General features: G+C 50.9%; 1 protein-coding gene across 3 annotated transcripts; it reads left to right on the forward strand.

The window, feature by feature from the left end:
* Positions 1-22802, forward strand: pdlim7 (PDZ and LIM domain 7). Of its 3 annotated transcripts, none has more exons than XM_029165691.3 (11): positions 1-351; positions 2104-2202; positions 7589-7740; positions 10711-10738; positions 11309-11499; positions 18156-18208; positions 18434-18704; positions 19113-19293; positions 19396-19516; positions 21111-21226; positions 21603-22802. In XM_029165691.3, exons 1-11 carry the CDS (start codon positions 322-324, stop codon positions 21687-21689), a joined length of 1329 nt encoding a protein of 442 aa, XP_029021524.1. In that variant the 5' UTR covers positions 1-321; the 3' UTR covers positions 21690-22802. The 3 variants fall into 3 exon arrangements, with proteins under 3 accessions (XP_029021524.1, XP_029021525.1, XP_055368494.1); XM_029165692.3 differs by lacking the exon at positions 1-351 and adding an exon at positions 1285-1431; XM_055512519.1 differs by lacking the exon at positions 1-351 and adding an exon at positions 1616-1764.
* The last annotated feature ends 44 nt before the right edge of the window (positions 22803-22846 follow it).

Genomic DNA, 22846 nt, shown 5'->3' on the forward strand with positions numbered 1-22846 from the left:
TGTGTGCGCCGTTCCCTGTTTTCCTGCTACGTAACCGGCGTTTGTTGGAAAACAACGCGGCATTGTGGCTGCTCCCACTGACAGGACTCGTCGGTGGGTGGTGTAGCAGCCGCGGCCTCCCCGCGCCTCCGCCGGGCTCCGCTCTGGAGCTGCGGCCCATGTGACTTCTGACGTTTGAACCGAGTCCTCCTAAAAAGAATCCGAGGGAACGCGTGCGGCGATCACGCAGGGACCCACGGCGGCTTCCTGACGCGCGCTTTGAGGAAGTCTAAAACTTCGCCGACGCGACGATTGACTTCGGTCCCGGTCGACCCACTCGTGATGTCTGGCGAACAGAGGCAGGGAGACGAGGTGAGCTCCCACGGACGCGTTGCTGTGCGCGCGGCGTCGGAACTTTCTTTCTTTTTTTTTTAAAGACACGCTTTTCTCCGGGAACTTTGTGGCTCGGGAGCCGCGGAGCGACGCCGCCGCGCGGCTGCAGCGTCTCCGGGCTGCTTTCGTGTCCCGCTTTGTTTGCTCCTTCTTTGTAAATGTACACGTTGCTTCACGGTGTCGCCTGTGATTATACCTGTTGCCGATCACATTGTCGGGCGGACCATCAGATGGCCCAGAAGCGCATTCCTGCACTCGAATGCTAGTTGTGTAAGCAGCCCTGCCACGAAAGGCTCATATAGACAGAATGTAGACACCATAGAGGACTATAAATACCAGGAGCAGGAGCAGGGACGTCACTGCTACAACGAGTTGATTTATCGGCTCAGTCGTTGATTTCTTCACTGTTTGGCTTTTTAATGCTCGTTTGTAACTCCTTGTTAGAGTCACTTCGCTTTTACCTGTTGCTGTGGTGTAATCACGTGATGAGTTTTAATCGATACAGTTTATATAGATCTAGAAATTAAAAATGAGTCCTTTTAGATGAAATTGGCTCGTTGCATGGTTTCTGGTTTCTCTCCTTTTTTTATAATTAATATCTCCTACAAACAGCCTTTTCCCTTTTTTTTATACGTGGACTCCTGTTGCTTTAAGAGCTGGATGTTCATGCATAATTGCTGATTTGCTTGTACTGAGGAATGTAGACTTGAGCTTCGCGTCTGTTGTGGCGTCCTGCTGATCCCGGGTGCGTTTAGAAACGTTCACTGACTTTTTCTTGTGCAGCAGGCTTCTGCCAGAATATGGGGCCAGTGGATGTTACCTCTCTCTCTCCGTCCTCCACCCCCCCCCCTCTGTGACTCATGTGGGTGTTGGGCTGAAATAGTTTGGTGTAGTTTTACATTCCTTATATAGCCTCTGAGGAGCGAGCAGAGTTTAGGGCCTGCCTGTGTCACAGCCTCTGTCGAGGCGTAGGCTTTGCCAACACTGAGGGAATCTGCTTGCCCCGACTTACTGGCTCTCTAGTTTCTCCCAGCTCTGGGCTCCGGCCCTGACGACAAGGTAGGCAAGGTGTGTGTGTGTGTGTGTGTGTGTGTGTGTGTGTGTGTGTGTGTGTGTGTGTGTGTGTGTGTGTGTGTGTGTGTGTGTGTGTGTGTGTGTGTGAGACGCCTGCTAGGGCTGAGGAGGAGGAGGAGGAGCAGTGATGAAGGCCCGGCCAGGTGCAACATGCAGGTCAAGGGCCCGGCTCAGCGTCGCTGCTCCAGTTGTATTTAGTCCATTAAGCGAATGCCAGCCACCGCCAAATAATGACGCTGAATAGTTCTCATAGTTTCACGGCTGCGTGGAAAACGCTTTGACAGTTGGGCTTTGTTGTGGTGAACGCTCCAGTCTTTGGTGAGTTTCCACGTTACGCCGCGCCTCGGTGTCCGGCAGATTTACGACGCTGATGTTCTCTGCGGTCGGGGACCTAATCGCACCGAACTGGGCCTCCGTACGGACGTATCCTCACATTATGGCACAAAGATAAACAAATGAGCGTATTCATTTGAGTGGTGATGAGTGTTGGAACATTGTGTCCCAGCAGCTTTTTTTATGTGTGGTCAAACTTAGAGAGAAAACAGCTGATGTATTTCAATGAATAATTGTAAGATAGCGATTCTCCACCTTCACTTTCTGCTACATTCAACATTTTGGGAGCCGCTCCTAACGCTCTGTTGTCTTGTCTTCCTCCAGGCTATGAGCCTATACTCGGTAACTCTCAGCGGCCCAGCGCCCTGGGGCTTCCGGCTGCAGGGGGGCAAGGACTTCAGCATGCCGCTCACCGTGTCGAGGGTAAGCAAAGTTTGTTGCTGCAGCGCCAAGCGGACTTCTCGGCTTCGCTGACGATGTAAAATCAATATTAAAACCCACCTGGTGGCTTTAAGAACCGGTGATGGACAGCTTGCAGAGGAAGCATTGGCAGATGGAGGAACGCACAGCCGCAGACCCCCGTCCGCCGCGACACGGGCCCAGAAGGTGGTTTTAATGTTGTGGCCGATCGGGTCCGTCGGTGACGGCGCCGGCTGCTGACTAATGCAGTGCCACAGCTTCCACGGCGGAGGAGCAGGTCTGCATTTTTAACGCCGTTCTCCGCCTCAAAGTGCATTATTAATATTCACTTCCCACAAGGACACGCGGCCGTTTGTTTCCTGCGCTCCGCGCTGCTCCCGCCCCATTCTGCCAATTTCACACACTCTATAAACTGCTTTCGCTGTGGAAGAGGCCGGCAGCCACTTTCCAGGCCTTATAAGTGCAGCGCGGCCTCAAAGTTGCACTCGCACACAATCATTCCACCCCCCCCCCCCCACAAAACCCCCCACCAAAACACACCCACAACCCCCAACCCACCACCCCCCCCCCCCCCCCCCCCCCCCCCCCCCCCCCCCCCCCCCCCCCCCCCCCCACACACACACACATACACACTTCTATTACACAATAACACACTCATTTCTCGTTGACTTTATGAAGCTACGGCAGCAGTTGTTGCTGTGATGACGTTTGCTGCGCGTCGTTGCCCAGAGGCTCGCGCGGCCTCGCCCCCCACCCCCTCACCCCCCCGCGGCGGGGGCACCGGGTTCCGCCGGCCCTGTCGGCACACGCCTCGTACCTGCCACGCTCCCTGGCAGGCGTCCGAGGAGGAAAGCGCAGCAGATGTTACAGCCTCGTTTGACGCACGGGCGAGAACAGAACCGGGGTTTTTTTTTGGGGGGGGCGTAGGACTCGGCTTAACACGAGTTTCTGTCCTGACAAACACCGTGCATGTCAAGATGAATGCCGTCGCGTGCGTCTGTAATAACTGACTAATCTTGACTAATCAGCTCATGCAGGAGGCGGAGGAGGCTCTCTGCCGTCCAGACTGATTATTACTCTCCCACAGAGGAACATTGATTCTTTTTCTCTCCCTGTAACTTGGACTTGTCGGCTTGTTAGCGCGGCACCTGTATTTTTAAGATAAGACTCTTTAACGACAGGCCGGTGGCTCGTATCTGTGGGTTGTAGCGCCCTCGGACCGGGGGGTTCCCCCCCCCCCATAGGTGTCATTGGCCGCTCGCACAGATGCAGAGGACGAAAACGGCCCAACAAGTGGAGCGAAGGCTGAAGATACGCATCCCTCAGTAACGGGGAGGAGAGTCAGGCCTGAATCCACCGGGCTCACGCTGGACGCGTTCAGAGGGTGGTCTTCACAGGCCCGGCGCTGATGAGTATCTCCACCCAGGCAGTCGGTTGGAAGCGATTACACAAAGAAGAATGAAAAACGAACCGTAAAAAGCCGCGAGGCAAAAAGATCGCTGGCGATAACTTGTAATCAATGCGTTTAAGTGTTATTGTATGGATTAGAGGCTAATTGCTGCTCTGTGAGACTGCATTTATTTATGGCCTACGTTTTGCTTTATTTGTTCGAGTTCAGAGTCGCTGTGTATATATTTAATGAATCATTTAGCCTGAGTTTGACGATAATCTTGTGCTGATTTAGGAAAGCGTCTCCTCTGCGAGCTGCCGTGTGGGTTTCCGTGCCCTCGTTTCCTTCCTCCTCCGTCTGTGAGCCTGGAAAGCCACGCTTTCTCAGCATTCCAGGGATTTTTCTCGTATCCACCCCGTCGCTGCCAACAGACAATCCTCTCGCCTCCTCTCTGTGTCTAATACGTCCTCCACACTCGCTTATCCCGAGCATTTGATGGACTCCACCAAATCTCGCAGGAATACTTTTCCAGTGAGATCAGGAAAAAAAGGCCACGCCAAGACAAACTGTGAAGTTGCTGTGAGGGGAAAAATAATTTCTGACCTTAGCAGAACATGCTACACCCATAAATCAGCTAAAATATCTTCACACGGCTTCTCTCAATGTTCCTTTTCTGACATCTCACTTCTTGGGAAGCAGCAGAATGATTTTAGTATTTTACTTTCTCATCCTATTAGCAGATGTGTTTTATTCCTTTTTGACCATGCAGACTCCTTGGCATCTCATTTAAAAAGACTATATTTATTCTTTAAATAATTCATTAAATACGTCGATATCACTTGGCATGATAGTTACAGCTCAGTTTTAACACAAGAAGCTCAAGCAACATTTCCTCTGCACCAGAGCTTGTATAGAGACAGACAGACAATCATCATCCCTCATATTCACGCCAATGGGCAGTTTAATCACAGATGACTCTGACACGTGCGTCTCCGACTGTGGGAGGACGCTGGAGGAGCCGGAGGAAAGCCATGCAGACGGGGGAGAACACACACACACAATGGAAGCTGCCGGGTGGTGGACAGTGTTTAACTCATTGCTTTTATAAAGAAGAATGTTTTGCGACTGCGGGGACAGATATCTTCAGTTCAGATCTTCAGCGAATTAATCTCTGAAAATAATGACAAATGAATGTGGAATAAATAAGCGGGCCAAGCCTCGGGTTCAACGTGTCCAATAACATAAACAGGAAAAGGCAGGAAACGAGCCGATGTCCTTGTCTCGTCCTTTGTCGTTCCCTTTTTGTGCTTCCGACGTCTGGCCGGCGACGCGCCTGACGCGTTTTTCCACATATCTGCCCCAGATCTTATGCCGCCGCAATTCCATAAACATTATGATACCATAACGGCGCCTCCTGAGCACCATCTGGTTCCAATCAACAAACACATGCCACCCTCCTGAAATCAAATATTCAGAGGAAATTACAGATGATGTCATGTCAATAAGGGAGGAAGGAGATTTGTAAATGTCTCCCCGGCGCCGCAGCTGGATGTGTCAGCCAGTCTTATTTTTGTGTTTCTGTCTGAGTTGTGGGCCATCTGTTGCTTTGTTACACACACTCTCTCTCTCTCTCTCTCTCTCTCTCTCAAACTTGGGGAGAAGCGGCCTTGTTAGAGGATTGAGATAATAATTCACTTCTTTTCTAGTGGATCGGCCTCAGGGGGCACTTGTTCTGTTTCTAGCTGGATGCGAACGTCTTCTGTTGTGATTAGTAGCAGCAGCGTCTTAAGGGGAGATGATGGTAGGTGTTTCCAGTGGAGTTACAACCGGGGGGGGGCGCATACTTACAGGTTAGGTTCTCAGTTTCTCAGAGGGATATTTATGGCCGCGCATCAGCTGTGCGGCGAGTGATGTAAGGAAAGGAGAGACGGTCTCTTGGCCCCCAAATAGCCGTGGAAAGAATAAAAGTGTCCCGGTGCAGTGTTACAGTGTTGCACGGCCGCTGTATCGGGAGCTGTAGAGGCTCCGGTGCATTAGCGGTTCATCCGAAAACAAAAGGACGCATGTGCCCCAGTGCTGGAGGCCGGTGCCCGTCACACACGCTGAGGCCGCTTGGCCCAAAGGCCCGCGGTCAGGCAGCGGGCTGTGTAGCTGACGTCGTAGAACCCCCTCAGTTCTGCGCGGGGCCTGTTTTCAGTGGTGCCGGAGCCTCGCTGCGGCCGCGTCCACGCGACGCCACGAGCGACGCGTGATGCGAGGACATGTTTTTCACGGCCCTTCATATTGACAAACTGCCCTGGGGGGGTATCGAGTTTCCGTCTGTGCCCCCTCCCCCCGAGCGACCAAAGGCCTGAGCGCAGCAACTTTAGCTGCTGCCTTTGCCGACGCGGGAGCAGCTGCGCTCTGAACCCGAGCCAGCGGCGGCGCAGGTGTCGGCGTCCGTCACCGGCTCGTCGCGCGCGCACGGACGCGTGAGCGTACGCGGCCTCAGGGCGTCGCGGCGCCCACAAGTCACAGCTCTTATTGCGCGGTTGGAGCTTTATGATACCAACACGGTATTCCAACAAAAACGGAGCAACTCTTTTGTTGTTCCGTCAGAACGCGGCGTTTCAAGACGCACCTCGTGTCCATAACTCGCTCGTTTGAACAGCTCGTTGTACGTATTTAACCTCTACAGCTCCCCTGAGGTTCTGACAGATCCAACAGGAAGCGTTTTCGTTTAACGCTAATGAAATAATAGTTTTGTCCTCAGTCCAATGACAAGGCGCTGAGTTTTTACTGGGCCGTATAACGTATAAAGAGGAGCGGCTGGAAGCTACACGTGGGTTCGCCATCGGTGCCAGTTTAAGCTTTTAAAACTCCTTTCTAAACCGGAGCAATAACTTTGTCTTAACTCGTCTAATTGCTTCCAGTGAGTGCAAACCAAAGCCAATTAAAGCGGTGTTTGAACCTATAAAATAAGTTTAACTCGCCGCCTCTGGGGGGATGCGCGTCTTCCCAGTCCTAGCTCCGCCGTGTTGTGGTTCAAGGCAGGTCTTTGCCACAAAGACGATGGAGGAGAGCGATTTTTCAGGCTGAACTGTGCTCCGTTTACTGAGGATTTTACACCAGCGGTTTATGTTCGATGTGCAGAACCTCAGGGCGGTAGACGACTATCGACTGGACGGCCGAGGCCTCTCGGTTTCTGATGAGTCGGCATTTACGGGGAGCCGTGACATCGGGAGAAAATCCTAATAGGGTTTTGCCCCGAAATCCTGGCACCGGCGCTCTTATCTGACGCCGAATACTTCGTGCTCCAGCCGTCTGAGAATTTGACGCAAGTCTCGCGTTTCATCAGGCCGCATGCGTCCGCTGACTAAGCCTGACGAAACAGAGCAACCGCTGGCGCTTCCAGACGACGCGGCGCATGTAGGGAACTTTCGGTCTGACTCGGCCCGTCTCCGCGACGACCCGGTGCATGATGTCACGCTCTGTCATCTCACCTGGCTGCAGGCGGCGAGCGGTGGACGGGCTGTTCCAGTAAGTGATGCCACTGTCGGTGCCGTGTGAGCCCTGTCTGCGGGAGTTCCTTTCAGAGGCCGGGTCACATCTGCAGTGAATCATATGCTGATGACTGATGACATCATGACCCGTAATGCGTGTTTCTTGTGGTGCTGAGTGAAATATCTCGGCCGGGCTGCCAGACGCCGACACGCCGGCTCCCAGAGATGATTAGATGAAGTAGTCTTGTTCCAATTTTCCCTCTAAACAATAGGAAATGTCTCCAAAGCTTTTTATAGTTTATTATTATTTTATACCAGGCCTTGAAAGACGTGGATACAAATGCTGAAAACTGATTATTACCCTTGTTTGTTTCTGCGCTGTGCTGCCAATTTTCAGCTTGTTTTGTTTTTATCCACTCATTCGTCTCGTTTGCAGTCGTCTGTGCCGACCTCCAACGTGTCTGATGCCTGCGCTCTCTCTCTCTCTCTCTCCCCCCCCCTCCCCCCCTTCCTCCAGCTGACCCCCGACGGGAAGGCGGCTCAGGCCGGCGTCGGGGTGGGAGACTGGGTGGTGTCCATCGGTGACAGCAACGCGGAGGACATGACCCACGTGGAGGCACAGAACAAGATCCGGGCGGCGACGGACAGCCTCAGCCTCACCCTCAGCAAGTGAGTGCTCCAGCAGCGCGTGAGGCTGCAAAACTCTGCACACTTACTCACGCTCCATTTTTATCTCCCTCAAACACGCCAGCATAAATCACCACAAAAGCACATCCCCACCTTTTTTTTTTTCTTTGCCTTTTTACTCTTCAGGAAAAGTGAGATATTGCCGAGTCCTTGAATTTCGCTCCAATGGTTGCAAAATACATTAAAGTCACTTTATTCTAAATTTGTTGTAGTTTAAACCTGACTCAAATTTTAATCACATGTTTGGCTCATCTCTCCGTTTCAGTAGTTGGGCAGATATTTAAAAAAAAACCTTCTTGAACAGATTTGAGAAGGATTTGGCATTAGTCCTTTAAAAGGATCTGCCTAGGCTTTGGTACGTATAGTTCCACCAGTGCCTCATAAGGTTCTTGCCCATTTCCACCCACATTCTGGAAGCTGCCGGTTTCATTATATCTTGCACAACTTTTCATCAGCGCTTCAGAGTCGCGGTGCAGTTAAAAGCCCATTTCAGGGTCTTCGCTTTGCCCCCGCGCCGTTCTCCTTGAAATGAATGCCAGACTCCCGCTGCCCACACTTTGGGCAAGCGTTTGGTGATTACGGTCACATTAATGAGACGCGCAGCGCTGCATTCTGGGACTTTCTTTATAGAGGATGCAAAGAAGCTCCTTCTATACCGTCCCCTCTGATGCGGCTCCATCTCAGGTGCAGTGACGCTCGTTCGTCTTGTGCAGCAGTTTAATAGTGAAATCTGTGTCTATTCGTATCGTCTTATAGACATTGGAGCCACTACTGAGCAGGAATACTGCTGTTGAGCAGACACTCTGGCCTTTTGGAGCTTCAATGAAATGTTTTTGAATGAAATGTGAGTTCTGTCCTCATAATGTAATTAGGAGGACATTTATTTTAGATTAAAACACTTAAGTGTCAGCCAGGAAAAATCTCTTTTTAAATTTTTTTCCCTTTTAATTGAGCTGGAGTTATTTTAATTAGCTCTGGACAACCTTCATACAAGCAACACTCATACCTACTCACAAGTCCTGCCAGAAATTCCTGACTTATCAAGTGTGTCCAAGCTGAAATGTTTCGTAAGGAGCTTAATGATCAGAAAGATTAGAATGTACCCGTATAACAATCTAATAGCCGCTAGAAGCTGAGGAGGTTTGGACTTGCTAAGTAGCGTTGATGCTGTCATGGCGATGCTCTTAATAAAGAGCCTGTGCTGCAACACATGGCCTTAACGTTGTGTTAACGTTGCTGATTCCTGCCAAGAGTCTCGGCTTTTATGTTCTGACTAATCTTCGGTGTTCGCTGAGTTTATGAGAGCGAGCACAGCCACAGGTCATTCACACGGCGCTGCGAAAGGCACCGGGGCCACAGCGTTAATGAACAGCCCTGGGTCCGGAGGATCTGGATGTTTGCTGCATACAGCTCCATACACGCATCATAAATGTGTGTACACAGATATGGCTGAAACTGAGAGGCTCGCTCCCTCCTTGCTGATGCTGAGTTTTTTTTTTTGGTTTTTTTTGCTTCCTGCAAACACGACATCTCAAGGCAGAGAGAGCGGTGGAGTCGAGGGCGCGACAGCAGAGGAGATGTTGAGCCTCGTGGGGATAAGACTGAGGGCTAATCACTCACTGGGCATCATTAGTGATATTTTACAGCGTTTACCTTTAGACTCGCAATACACCATCGCTCAACACTTTCTGCTTCCAGTGGTTTTTCCTCCTGTGTCGTTTCCTTGTGTAAACATTTCACATTCCTCTGCTTTGTTTCTGTCCGACTCTTTTCCCATGAATCCCCCGTTTCCTCTCTCCTCTGGCCCTTTCCTATTGTTATTATATTGTAAGACAAGCAAATATTGTTTTCCTAAAACACTTCTCAGAGTGGGGCTATTGTCGGTTTTATTTATTCATATCTTGGCTGCCATCCATAGTTCCTTTTTATGTGAAGAGAGGAGGACAGCTGTACACTGATGAGATATGGCGTGTTGTTTGGTTTAGTGCCGCATTTTGTTCAACACCAATGATCATCTCGTTTCTTTTTCTTTTATGGGGAGGATTCTGACTTTATCCCGAGCTTTCGAGGAGGAGTGGAATCAAAACGACACGGGCAATAGATTTCCAGCTCGGAGAAAAGGGCTCGAATAAAAGGGGGACGCGCTGGGTCCAGAGTCGATGTGTGCGACGCTGATTACAGTATCATGGGAGTTTTTCATATTTCATCTGACATCAGCCTGAAAGCTGAGCATGCATCATCTGAAAGAAGTGACCCGTGAAATGAGGCAGGAAATGATTTCATGGTGTGCGTATTCAGCTCATGCGCACATGCAGCTCGGACCGAGCAAATGAAGTCATTCTGTGAGGCCGTAATCGCTCCCATGTTTGTCTGCTGTGAGTTCATGGTGCCAAGAAAAATACTGCTGCAGAGCCGGCGTCATACGTGTTCCCCGCATCGCTGATGTTAAGCGTGACTCATCGTGTGCGTGTGCGCGTTAACACCGGCGGTTTAGAGTCGTTTCTGTGACGCTGCTGCAATCAGGACGCGCTGTGATGCAAATCCCGGGATTAGAGCGAACGCTGTGGCGCTTCCCTTAACTCGGTGGGTGAATCCGCGGACAGTCCAAGCTTATGTGAAGACTCCTCACACAGAACCTGGCTGATTTCCACATTTCACTTCATTACTGAGTCACGGGCCGAGGCTTGTTTACAATGGAGTAAAGAGGAGCTTCCACTTTATCCTGATGAATTTAATCATGTTTACATATCGAAGCCAAACAATGAGTGGTGAACGTACTATTGTGATGTTTCTTGCTTCACTGTCCCAATACAATGGATAATGCAACAGAGGGTTCAGATCCACTGTGTGATTTTAGCATCCATCACTTTTCTGTTAGGACTTGTTTGAAACATTGCAGATAAGCGAAGGCCGCATTCCAACCGTCTCCATCTCTTGTTTTCTCTCCCACAGAGCTTTCAAAGCGGGTGGAGACCAGAAGGTAAGACTCTGCTGCTCCTCTCTGCGTGAACCCTGTGGCACGGTCTGCTCCCGGACTGAAGCGGCACGCGCCGAATGTGAAACCCCCCTCTAACCGCTGCTCATTACGGGCTTCAAAGTGTGTTATGTCACTTTGTGTTTAAGTGGATTACGTTCATCTCGAGTCATTTGCTAAATGAGCTGTTTTGCTGGACGTGGGTGATGTGGATGCTGCTTTTTGCTGTTTATTTATTTTTTGCCTTGCACAATCCTACAGATGCGTTCAGGTACAGTCGGCCCTCGTGATGTCCGCTCCCGATTTTAAATCGCACCTCTGCAAAGTCAGCGTTCCCGTTTAGCGGAGGAATCTCATTAGTCCCATACGTTCCACTCGGAACATTTTCAGTTTACCAGCGTTAGTTCTTTCTTCACGCAGAGCGAAGCCTGGAGGCTCCGAACCCTGAACATAAAGCCTGGGATTGTGCAACAGCAGAAGGAGCGTTTTTTTTTTTTAATGTGTGCCACAAATGTCTAACTGCATGTTGTGCACTGTGCTGCATTGTCTCCCTCTCCTGCACCCCCCCCCCCATAGGACCCGCTTGCTCCGGCTTGTGTTCCCAAGTACTCCTTTGCCCCCAGCGCGGCCATTAACAAGATGGCGCGGCCGTTCGCAGCGGGTGGTGCTGGTGCCAGCTCAGGACCCGCCGTTAAACCTGTGTCTTACTCGCCCAAACCCAGCGCGCCGCGCTCGCAGGGCCGCGCCGCCGCCGCCGCGCACAACGGGTAGGTGGAGAACCGCGGTGTGACTGACGCTTTGCCCCGTTTCGTGTTTTCATTGAATCGGACGTTGCGCTTTTACCTTCGGCCGCCGCTGAGGCGCGCTGATCTTCTCTTCTCCCGTGGTTTAAAACGCGGCGCAGCGGCCGCGTTCCACTTTGTGCTGCTGTTGAGCACTCGGAACCACAGCTACCGAGCACTTTTTAAACCATTTGTTAAAGCGGAGCCAGATGATGCTGTCTGCTTTTATTACGCCTTGGCTGCGACTGATGAAAACAAGCAGCGTGTGAAGCAGGGGCCGTCCTGCCCACGCGGACCACTCGCTCCGGCTCCTTCCAGCTGAGGCGCCTCTGGAGTGAACTCTATCGGGTGACGGGAGCAGTTTTTGTGTAGATTGGTGAAGGATGTGACGGTAATCATTTGTGGTTTTATGGGCTTGTAAATTCAGTTTAAGCTTCTTTTTTTTGACTGTTTGTTGTTGTTGGGCGCCGCTGATGCTGATTTATTTCAGTTATGTTTTTCCCGTCTTACTCTCTCTTTCTTTTGTTCCCATCATCACACATCACTTCCCACAAAGCACAGCACTTGAGGCAGGTAATGAGGTAAGTGAGGTAACCCACCGATCAACAGTCTGACGGCCGCTGGTGCCTGTAGATGGAAATCCTCTGAGCTTCATTTGCAGTTTATTTACCAAAGTGGGAACAAATCACAAATGAAATCCATCTTTGAGAAACAACAGTTAAGAGGAACAGGAAGCACGACTCGCATTTTCTTCATTCCTGTTGAGCTTCGCCTGAATATTCACTTCATTATCACGTTGATAGTTAACAGTATTTTTTCTTTTTGCGTCCGGTTGATTCCAGGAATCGTCTCTTAAACGACCCCGTGGCTCTGACCCGGTCTCTACGGATGGAGCTCTGGTTGCTGTAGTTTGGGCTGCGGTGGCTCTGAGTCTGCTGCTGTATTTAGCCCCGCTCATAAATTCTGAGTTCTCGCTCCGCTTTTACGGCACCGGTGCTGGATTATTTAAACAGCCCTGCTTTCGTACTCTAGGGAGGCGTCACGTGTTCGTGAACGCTCCTCTGCAGATGGCCGAAGCCTCCTCCTTTGGAGGCGGTGGGTTTTAAGCGGTCCGATGCCTCCGTATGCTCAACGTGTCCGGTACGTCTGTCCCAGCGGTGACATTTACGGCTGATAACGGTTTATCTGAACTAATTGCAGCCCGCTGAGGGTAACGGCACGCCTCCTCCCACCTCCTGCACGCCTCCTGCATCCTGTAGTCTGCTCAGTGTTTAGGTTTGTGTACGTTGACCGTCGTAGAGTATTATGGCAGGTTCTGTTCATCCTGCAGCCCGAAGCCGAACTCTGACATCTTCTTTTCACTTTCCAACTCCACAGACGGAACCTCTTGACAAGTTAGTACATCCCATGTTTCCTTTCCCAGTCTGGTGCTCAATAAGGGTTCCTTGTTTTGTCTGATACTCATTTAGACTAATTCCCATCCTTGAGTGTTTCACAGCCTGTTTGTCTCGTGATCTCTCCAAACAAAACGATGTAGCTTTGTGTCAGCCTGAGGTTGCATTCAGTGTCCTGTTAGTTCACTAGTCAGCATCTCGTACTGGATTAGACACGTTTAAATGTACATACGTTAGTATTATGTACAAAGCTATTTAATGCTCATTAGTCGTGAGGTCAGAGGACGGAGGTTCCCTTTCATCATTCTAATGGTAACTTGATTTGATCTCTGGTCTGTTCTGCAGGGTTGAACCAACTTACTATGACGATGTGTACCTAGAGGCCAAGTAAGAGGCAGCTGCATGCTGGCTAGCCTGTCGCTGTAATAGCTTATTGTGGTGACACGAGACACAGCAGTAATTAGGTTTAGAGCAAGAAAAGTTGGCTGATTAATTATGATTAGCTTCATTTTTACTTGCTTTTTGATGATTGCATGCCTTTAATTTTGAAACTTAGTTTAACTAAACTATTGTGTGTTTGTGCATTCTCATACACTCTCACTGAATCTAATGACAGAGTGATGTATAATGAAGTGCGTCCACCGTGTTCCCATGTGAGCCTCCAGTGTTTAGTGTTATCCATTAGCTCGCTCATTGCATGATTGTGAACCGGGCATTACTTCAGTATTGCATGATCCGTCCAGAGTGCCCCTTGTTGTTAAGCTCCTCATTAGCCTGGCTGATATAAGTGAGCGGTCCCTGGTTGGGATTGTGGTAACCGTGGCCGCCGCGTGCTGCCGCCGCGTGTGTGCAGGCACGGCCTCCGGGTGGAGAACGTGCCCTGTTTCATCCCCAACGACCGCAGCAAGAAGAGGCTGATCGAGGACACGCAGGACTGGCAGCCCCGCACCGGCACCACCCAGTCCCGCTCCTTCCGCATCCTGGCCCAGCTCACGGGCACCGACTTCAGTAAGTCAGGACTGAGGCCTGGGGGGGTGATGAGGGAGGAAGTGTGACTGGGATGGGCTCCTAGTGATGGGAGAGGGAGTGACACGGCAAAGGTGGATAACAAGCGTGTTCATATTTCAACAGCGAAGAGAGGCCTCAGGTGTCAGGTTGCTGCTGTCAAGTGTGACAGCGAAGCATTTGTTTTTCATGACTGTAACCGCTCTGACACATGGACTTTGTCTTGGGTCACAACAGCACTGTTTTCTGTAATACGTACCATCAACCATCAAGGAGGGGGCTGAGACTTGATCAGGGAGAATCAGACAGTAGATTTGTGTCAGCTTTGTCAGTGAGGTGAGCTGATTGTGTGTGTGTGTGTGTGTGTGTGTGTGTGTGTGTGTGTGTGTGTGTGTGTGTGTGTGTGTGTGTGTGTGTGTGTGTGTGTGTGTGTGTGTGTGTGTGTGTGTGTGTGTGTGTGTGTGTGTGTGTGTGTGTGTGTGTGTGTGTGTGTGTGTGTGTGTGTGTGTGTGTGTGTGTGTGTGTGTGTGTGTGTGTGTTGTTTCTCCTGGACCTCTCAGTGCAGGACCCAGATGACGAAAACATGAAGAAGTCCAGGTAAAAGAAACTTGGATGCTTTTGAACGTGTGTAAAGTCATTTTGGTGTATGTTTCCATCTAATGGATTGTCGGCGTGTGTGCATGGGTTGTTTCAGTAGAACAGTGTGTGATAACAGAGTAGTTCAGTTCATCTTGTTTGCTTCCTTGATAAGTGCTGCAAACAGTTAACTTGGCATCTGCTCAGACCTACTGACCGACCTCTAGGACAGAGCAGTTGTAGCTGTTTCCTGTCTTTGTTGCTAATTGAGTGGAGGAGGCCCATTCGTGCATGTCGTTCCCTTTCCGCCTGCGCCTGTGTCGCCCGTCTTTGCCCCCGGCCCCGTTTCTGTTCTAATTCTCCCCTTTCCCGCTGCGTGTGGCCAGGGAAAAGTTCCTCACTGAGATTCAGAGCCCCCGCTACGCCCGCCTGAGGGACTGGCACCACAACCGCTCCGCCCGCTCCCTCAATATCAAATCCTGAAGCCGCGTCCGGCCCGCGACGACTAGGCGACGAAGACGACGAAGACGACGAAGACGACGAAGATAGCCGACCATCCACTGGCCGTTACCACGCTCAGCCTTCAGACAGGGACGGGGTGGGGGGGAGCAAACCAAAAATAGACGAAACATAGCCTAGACAAAAGCTGAAGTGGAACCTTGCATACTGAGCCTAAGTGTAAGATCTCCCTCTGAATGTCTGACTTGATGATTGTTGACAGCACTGTAGGCCACTGTTCCTGGAGCCCTGTTTTCCATTTCACACTGCGTTACTTGGCGTAAACTAGTGAGAAAGTGGGAAGAAGGGCCTCAGCAGTGGGAAGCGCCTTTCTGTTCCTTTATTCTTACGTGATTGTGAAGTTCAGGCCCTCGTTTGATCTCTGTCTGTGTCTCTCTCTCATTCTCTCTCTGCCTGTTTCCATTTATTGAGCTCTTCATTCTTCACAGTTGTCATTTCTGCTCCCTCATTTTTGTGTGAGCCTCTCCAACCATTAAGACAGAAAGGGAAGATAAATCTGTACTTTTTTTTCTGCTGTCTTCAAAAATATAAAACTTAAAAAAACCACCCAATTCCTGCTTCTGTCCTTTCCTCCGTCTCTTTTCTTGTTTGTTCCATATTCAGGCTTTAAAGCACACATCTCTCATCCAATTCTTATTTCCCCTCTTTCCACTGTTGAGTCACAACAGTTCCTTTTATTTACCTGGTGTACCGAACAAAAGTGATTATGTAGCAGCGGGGCTTTCTTCGGCGTTTATGCAGTTCTGAATTAATGGAGTGTCTGCGCAGAGATCAAGGCCCTGGGTTCACTTTTATTGCCTCAGAAAGAAAATGATTGTGTAGTCGGGCATAAAAACAACAAATGAGCACAGGGAAAGTAGCACACGTTCAAGTGCGGAGGTGCACACTGAGCAATCGCAGCCTTTATTCTCTTGCACCTACCTGAAGTAAAAATATCCAAGAGTATTTAAAACCTAATAAAAAGGCCAACACTTTTTGCTTTGAAGGTGTCGAAGCCGCACACGGGTTTGTTTTCACACCGTGATTTGAGGACGAGTGAAATATTAGCGGGCGAGAACGAATTCTTTTATCTGAGATAAATGCGTGGAATAGTTGCCGATTGGAAACGTCTGAACAGTCACCAGGCATTTCATTTAAGCTGCTATTGTTCCGCGTTAATGGCGAATAACGTGGCTGTTGATAATGATAATGGTGATTATAAATAAGAATGGACCAAGCAGCGAGTCAGTAGATGGGGCTCAATGATGAACAAAGACCCGAGAATTCATCCGTTCATCCGTCCCCTCGTGGAGATGCAGCATGTTTCCGCTCATGAAACATTCATGCGTGGACTCCTTTTGTACATCACTCGCCGCGTCGCCGTTATCGTGACATCGTGTCCCGCGTAAACGCGGCGCAGCTCCGAACAGCGGAGACTAAGTGACGGGGTCGTGTTGCGCACATTAAGCATCAAAACCGCGCGGCAAAACGCAGCGTCGGCTTTAAGATGAAGAGTCGTCATTGTTGTGACATTTTGTCACTTGTCACATTGAAGTTGCTACCGAGCCGCGTCAACTTTACCTCCTCGCTGCGGAGGGTGACACGTGTCAGCGGCTCCTTGCTCCATTTGAAGGCAGGACCCGCTGCTTCCTCTGCCGGATGTTGAGCTGCAGACAGACTCCCTTTTTTTGCCTTTTTACTTATTGCTCAGGTCGATGCATCCCACAGGAAAGAGAAAAAAACCTGAAACACTCAGGTGAATCTGAAAGCGCAGGTGTAAAGAGCAAACAGGAAATGTCAAGAAATGTTCCGTGGGGTGCTGCTCTGCGGCACGTCCAAAGCGCTGCGTGGAGGGGGGGGGTCTGTGTGATGCAGGAATTGTGAAATGTGCACCTGCATCACGCTGAGCCTCTCGCTGAGCGGGAGTGGGGAGGAAAATGTGGAAAGCTGTGAAAATGTCAAGGAAACACGCTCCGGGCCGCGCCGGGTGGGAACGAGCAGCCGCAGCCGCCGCGCGACTGAGCCCCTAAAAGTCGTGCGTGGGGCGACCGGGATGCTGTGGCCGTGGTCCCGGGGGGACGGGTCCGGCTCCGGGACCGGGTCCACCCCGACCTCCGCGTGACCCCCCTCCTCAGAGAGCCTCCCCCTGCGCTGCTCTCATCCCTCCCTGTTTGTCTGTAATTTCTCTCCCAAAGTCTCCTGGAAGCGGGTCGAACTTTCTTTAATTTAGAACGATTTAACTTCCCCTCCGTCGCCAACCCTGCGAGCCATCTTCTTGCTGCTGCACAGGGATTTAATGTCCCTTTTATTATTCCGAGTACACTGTTTGGGAAAACAGCCCTGTTTTCATCCTCCTCCCAGAGATGGCTCCCAGTTGTTTCTGTATCTTCTCCCATCTCCTCCTCCGTAACCTAATGCCTTTAGTTCTGTGGACTCGTTGACAGACAGACCTCACCCGACACAGGCGGCGCTGCACAACAAGCCTGTTTCTGGCTAATTCATTTCTCATTCCCCTATTTTTCTTTGCAAATGAGAAATGATTTCATCATCTTTCATTAGTGCATTGTAGATGGCACAGCTGATGATGTAAACATAATGGACGCCCGGGGCGGTGTTATATTTTTTCCCGAGATAAGACATCTCCAGAGCTCGCTGCTGCGGCTCAGAAGTTGTTTTTTTCACCGTCTCTGTCATAGTTTGAAGATTCTCTGAATATAGTGACGCTTGCTCTGGGTAACAGAACTTTGAAAGTCTTTATTTCAACACTTCTGCACACGCGGGCTTGAAGGGAAACTCGTCTGCATCCCGATCTCACGGAGCCGGTTTCTCGTCCCCCCCCCCCCCAACTTTTGCCCGTGAGTGATGTCAATCAATCCGCGGCGCCGCTCTCATTAGAGGCGCGGCTCTCGGTGCGTTTGCGAAGCGCGGCATCAGCTCCATCGGCACCGCCGGTCTGGGTTTGCCGTTTACCCTCCACCTGCGTCCGCCTTGCTTCAGCAGGTAAGAGAACGAGGCGCCGCCCCGTCGATGCTGATGAATAATAAAGACGGTGATGATTCACGCAGCAGAAGGCAATCTGTGGCGCGACATCCATTGAGTGGTAACCATGGTAACCGAGAGGCCTCTGTGTGTGCGTTTCCTTTCTAATTAGTCATTTTCTCCCCACAGCCTTGAGCCAACTCCCTCACCTGCCAAGGCCCAGGCAGCAGAAAAACCAGATGGTGAGTCCCCGCTCCTGCTGATGCATAAAAAAAGCCCCGGCAGCATCCAGCGTAGCTTGCGCTAACAGATTCTTATTAAGTGTCAATACGCGAGCAACAGCGCGACAAGCGAAACTGTCACAAAAGGCATCTGGAAGATCGCGTCGATTACACGAAAAGATTATTATTCAAAGTCGGCGCCAAGTGCTGGAATTAAGACGGACTGGTTTGGTCTCTCCGGCCCAGGCTCCAAGGCGGCAGCTGCCTCTTCCTCCTCCTCCTCCTCCTCCTCCTCCGCCCGCAGCTCGGGCCCGTCCCACCGACCCCCGTGGGTCACCGACCCCCACTTCGCCGACCGCTTCCGCCCGGACAGGACCAGCACCGTCCTGACGCAGCACCAGCAGCCGGCGCAGCCGACGCCCATGCAGAGCCGCAGCTCCATCCTGCAGGCGGCGCAGCAGGCGCCCGACGACGGCGGCAGGACGCCGGTGTGCGGCGCCTGCAACAAAATCATCCGGTGAGACTGCGGCGCGCGCCTCTCCCGGTGTCTGTCAGATAAATGACTCGTTGTTTGAGATGTTTGATACACAGCGACAGACGGCAGCCGATGAAGTCGGTCAGCGTCATTAACAGTTTGGAGACATCATTTTTTTATCAGTAGCATTATGCTGACTTTCATAGAAGCGAAATCTCATTTCACAGATAACAAGAGAAACCATACTTCATATTCTGGTCACTGTTCACAGCAAAGATTTATTTCCTACAAAGTCACCAGTAGAACAGAGATTCTCAAGGTTAGTTCACAGGAACAGGAAGCGCTTCTTCTGCCTTCAGCTGTGTGTGTGTGTGTGTGTGTGTGTGTGTGTGTGTGTGTGTGTGTGTGTGTGTGTGTGTGTGTGTGTGTGTGTGTGTGTGTGTGTTCCAGGGGTCGGTACCTGGTGGCGCTCGGCCACTCCTGGCACCCCGAGGAGTTCACGTGTTCCCAGTGTAAGGCGGTCCTCGAGGAGGGGGGCTTCTTCGAGGAGCGCGGCTCCGTCTACTGCACCAAGTGCCACGACAACCGCTACGCGCCCAACTGCGCCAAATGCAAGAAGAAGATCACGGGGGTAAGAGCCGCTCCGCCGCCACAGGCCGCGGACGCTTGAGGCCTCAAATGCATTGTGCTCGAGTACAACGTGTGCGTAACGCGCGTGGTCTCGTCGGATCAGGAGATCATGCACGCCCTGAAGATGACCTACCACGTGCAGTGCTTCAAGTGCGCCGCCTGCAAGGCTCCCATCAGGAACCAGGCCTTTTACATGGAGGAGGGCGAACCCTACTGCGAGCGAGGTGAGACGCGCTTCACGCGCAAACCTGCAAATCTTTACGTTTGAGCCTCACGCTGCGCGTCCTCACGGAGCCACGCGCGTTCCTGAACGATGACGATACATGTTTTCGTTCGTGCTGCTGTAGTTAAACACAATTAACCTTTGTTAGCTGGCAACGTTAGCATCACTAACTGAGTAATTAGTGTTTTCAACAAACAACCGAATGTTCAAGTTCGAACGTGTTTCCGCTTGAGTTCTTTCTCTCATTCTTCTTCTGCTTTCTGCCGCACGCATTAACGAGGCTTCATAAAAGGAGCTGAAGGAATCACCGTGGAGAAAAAACCTCTGCCGGAAACACAGAAACACGCACTTATGTGCTGTTTGGGAGTAGGAATCAAAGGGAGCAGCAGAAACCGGAGTCTGAAATGAAGGCGGGCGGCTTTAAGACGTTCCGCTTTAGCAGAAGCGAAACAAAGGAAGGAGCGACGCGTCGTGCGCTCCGCGTGGACTGATTAGCACGCGCTCGACCGCGTCCGGCCGCTCGTGCCCGGCTCCGTATTGACCCTCGTGTGATTTCACTACCAGTGGATTCCAGAGCTGAGCAGGAAACGGGCTCCGTAACAGCCACGGGGTCACGTGGAGGTGTCGCCGAGTGCGTTTCGTGATAAAGTTGTTTGCTTTGCATGAAAGAGGAGGAAAACGCGCTCTCGCTCCAGCGCTGCTTGAATTTCCCTATATTTTATCAAGCTATTTGTTAAACATTGCATTGTTGTATTATTGCTGTGGGGTTTGGCACGAGGCCGCGTCATGAATCTTCTGGCGCGCACCGCACTCAATCATCGAGTGTGATGTTTTCATCTGCTGTAATGTATTTAGCCACAGTTTACTTCATACATTCCTCCATTGGCTTTTATGAATGGCGCGCACTCCTCCATTATGCCGTAAATGATTTAGCGCGGCCGCGTGCTCCTCGCCCGCCGCCGCCGACGTCGCGCGCCGCTTTATCGGAGTCAAACCCGGAACCTGAGCACTTACACTCTGAATAAATGCCTTTAGCTCTGATAAACATTCTGCCGCCTCAGCATCTTTCAGGTATTGTGCGGCTCTCACCCACTCACTCTCGAGATGCGACATTATATCCTGACACTTTCCCCAGAGTCCCTGTGATGAAAGAGACTGGCAAATCCAGTTAAGTATCTGGAGCAATTTCCCCCTCATCCTAATCCTCCGCCTCACACCCGGCGCGTGCAGTGGGTGGACCAAATAACGCGCGCAGCGGAAAGTGGCCGGCGACGCGACATTTGGCTTCAAAGCAGCGCCATCCGTCTTTATTGCCGTCGTTTAACTCATTGTGCGCGCGCGCGTGCGACGACTTCTCTTTAAGAGGAGGCGCTTCCGCCGTGTTTAGAGATAAAGGAGGTGGAAAGCCATTTCACACCCGCTGCTCCAGAACATCCTCCAAAGGTTAAGTGATGTTTACATATGGAGGCTCGACCTAATATCGCGGGTGATAAAAGCTCCTTTGAATGCACGCTCTTATTTTATAGTGATGCTCATCTTGCCTGTGTTTCCTGCCCCCCCCCCCCCCCCCCCCCCCCCTTTTCCCTCTTCTCCAGACTACGATAAGATGTTTGGCACCAAATGCCATGGCTGTGACTTCAAGATCGATGCCGGGGATCGGTTCCTGGAGGCCTTGGGCTACAGCTGGCACGATACATGCTTCGTCTGTGCTGTAAGTCATTTTGATTGATACCGCTCCCTGTGGCGTTCCGCCGGCCTCCTCCTCCTCCTCCTCCTCCTTCTGCCTGTCCCCGCACAATAGCGCCTGAGAAATCAGCCCCCGTATCTGGACCCTGAGCTCTGCCCTCCGTCTCGCTCTCCTTTAACCTGTCACCTGTAGTCTGTCACCTTCTCCGTCTCGCTTTGCTCCCGTCAAAGAACGCTGGGAGCGATCGCGCTCAGGTAAACAACGCGCTCCCTCTCGGCCCGGTCCGAAACCTTTTAAAATTCACATCCACAATATTGAGGTCTAATTCTACACCGCTGCGGTTTCCTAATCTGTCTCTCTGTGTCTGTCTCCGTCTGTCTGGCTCCTTTCATCTTTAAAGCTCTGTCAAATCAACCTGGAGGGGAAGACGTTCTACTCGAAGAAGGATAAGCCCCTGTGCAAAGGCCATGCCTTCGCTCCAGTGTGAGAGAGCGAGCCTCGTCCTCACAGGAAGCCAGACCTCCCTCTCTCCCTGCGGCTCACTCACACACACTTTACATCTCCTCTGGCAGCCACACACCTAGTTCTGATCAGGTTTTCCCTCCTCACCCTGCAGACTCTGTTTTTATACTTGATGCTAACATCACATTTCTACCGCACTTCCAGGACTATTGAACCATCACTACCTGTAAGAGCAGCCGCTTTAACTGGAAGTAGTCAAGACTTTGTGATATCCTGTCACCGCCTTGTGCCTTTAAGTCGCCTTTGACGAAGCGAAGTCGCATTATTATTATTATTATTATTATTATTAGATATGATGACAGCCTAGTGAAAAATCCTCTCGTCCCTGCTAATTTGGTCCTTGTTCCATCTGAAGTAAGATCAGTTCAATATCATCCAGGTTGAAGGAGTCATTGAGCCTCTAATAACATCATAGCGCAGTAATGATCTGCCACAGTTGTAGCGAAGCGGTGCCCCGTTCAGGACCCTGGCCCACTCACTGACTCCTGCTGCACTGCCTATTAACATAATGGCTATCTAGTCAAGCAGAAAGGGGGGGGGGGGTTCCCTATTTCAGCTCGACTGGACCTCACCACAGGAGCACTAACGGCTTTACTAATCACTGCAGCTCTAGAAAGTCTGAGCACCTCCTGCAGGTAATAAAATCCTTTATTAATAGATTTTAATAATCACTTGTGGGTGAAAGTGCTGTTGTTGTTTTCAAATGCTTCACACTTAAAGTTTCATTTGCAATTGTTGGACATTTCGACGGAAGACGTCAAAAGCTGTCGCCCATGTTACTGTTAGCGTACGAGCCTCTGAGCGTGTGTTTATCAGGCTTCAGCGTCTATTGGAGGGTGAAACTCAAATGGACTAATTTAGTAGCGCCATGTGCTCGGGCAGAACGCAGCAGTGTTTTCACAGATGCACCGTATGTTGTTTGATCAGCCAGTGTTCAGACATTAGTCTTTGCTTAGCTGTTGTTGAGCCAAACGCCGCAATAACTTCATCCAGTGTTTTCCCCCTCCATAGAAAAACACTAAGTGCCTTTAATCTTTACAGATTTCCCGCTATGACTCAAATAAAAACTTATTGTGCACAGGTGTTATAATTGTATGTTGGTGTTTGCAAGAGCGCTTCTTT

The sequence above is a fragment of the Betta splendens genome, chromosome 10 (assembly GCF_900634795.4).
Source record: "Betta splendens chromosome 10, fBetSpl5.4, whole genome shotgun sequence".
Taxonomy (NCBI): domain Eukaryota; kingdom Metazoa; phylum Chordata; class Actinopteri; order Anabantiformes; family Osphronemidae; genus Betta; species Betta splendens.

What these genes read in the sequence shown, in the direction of transcription:
- pdlim7 (XM_029165691.3), top strand. Translation starts at nt 322, where the DNA reads ATGTCTGGCGAACAGAGGCAGGGAGACGAG. An exon ending in AACAGAGGCAGGGAGACGAG is followed by an intron (nt 352 to 2,103) that starts GTGAGCTCCCAC and finishes GTCTTCCTCCAG; the next exon opens with GCTATGAGCCTATACTCGGT. An exon ending in CTCAGCCTCACCCTCAGCAA is followed by an intron (nt 7,741 to 10,710) that starts GTGAGTGCTCCA and finishes TCTCTCCCACAG; the next exon opens with AGCTTTCAAAGCGGGTGGAG.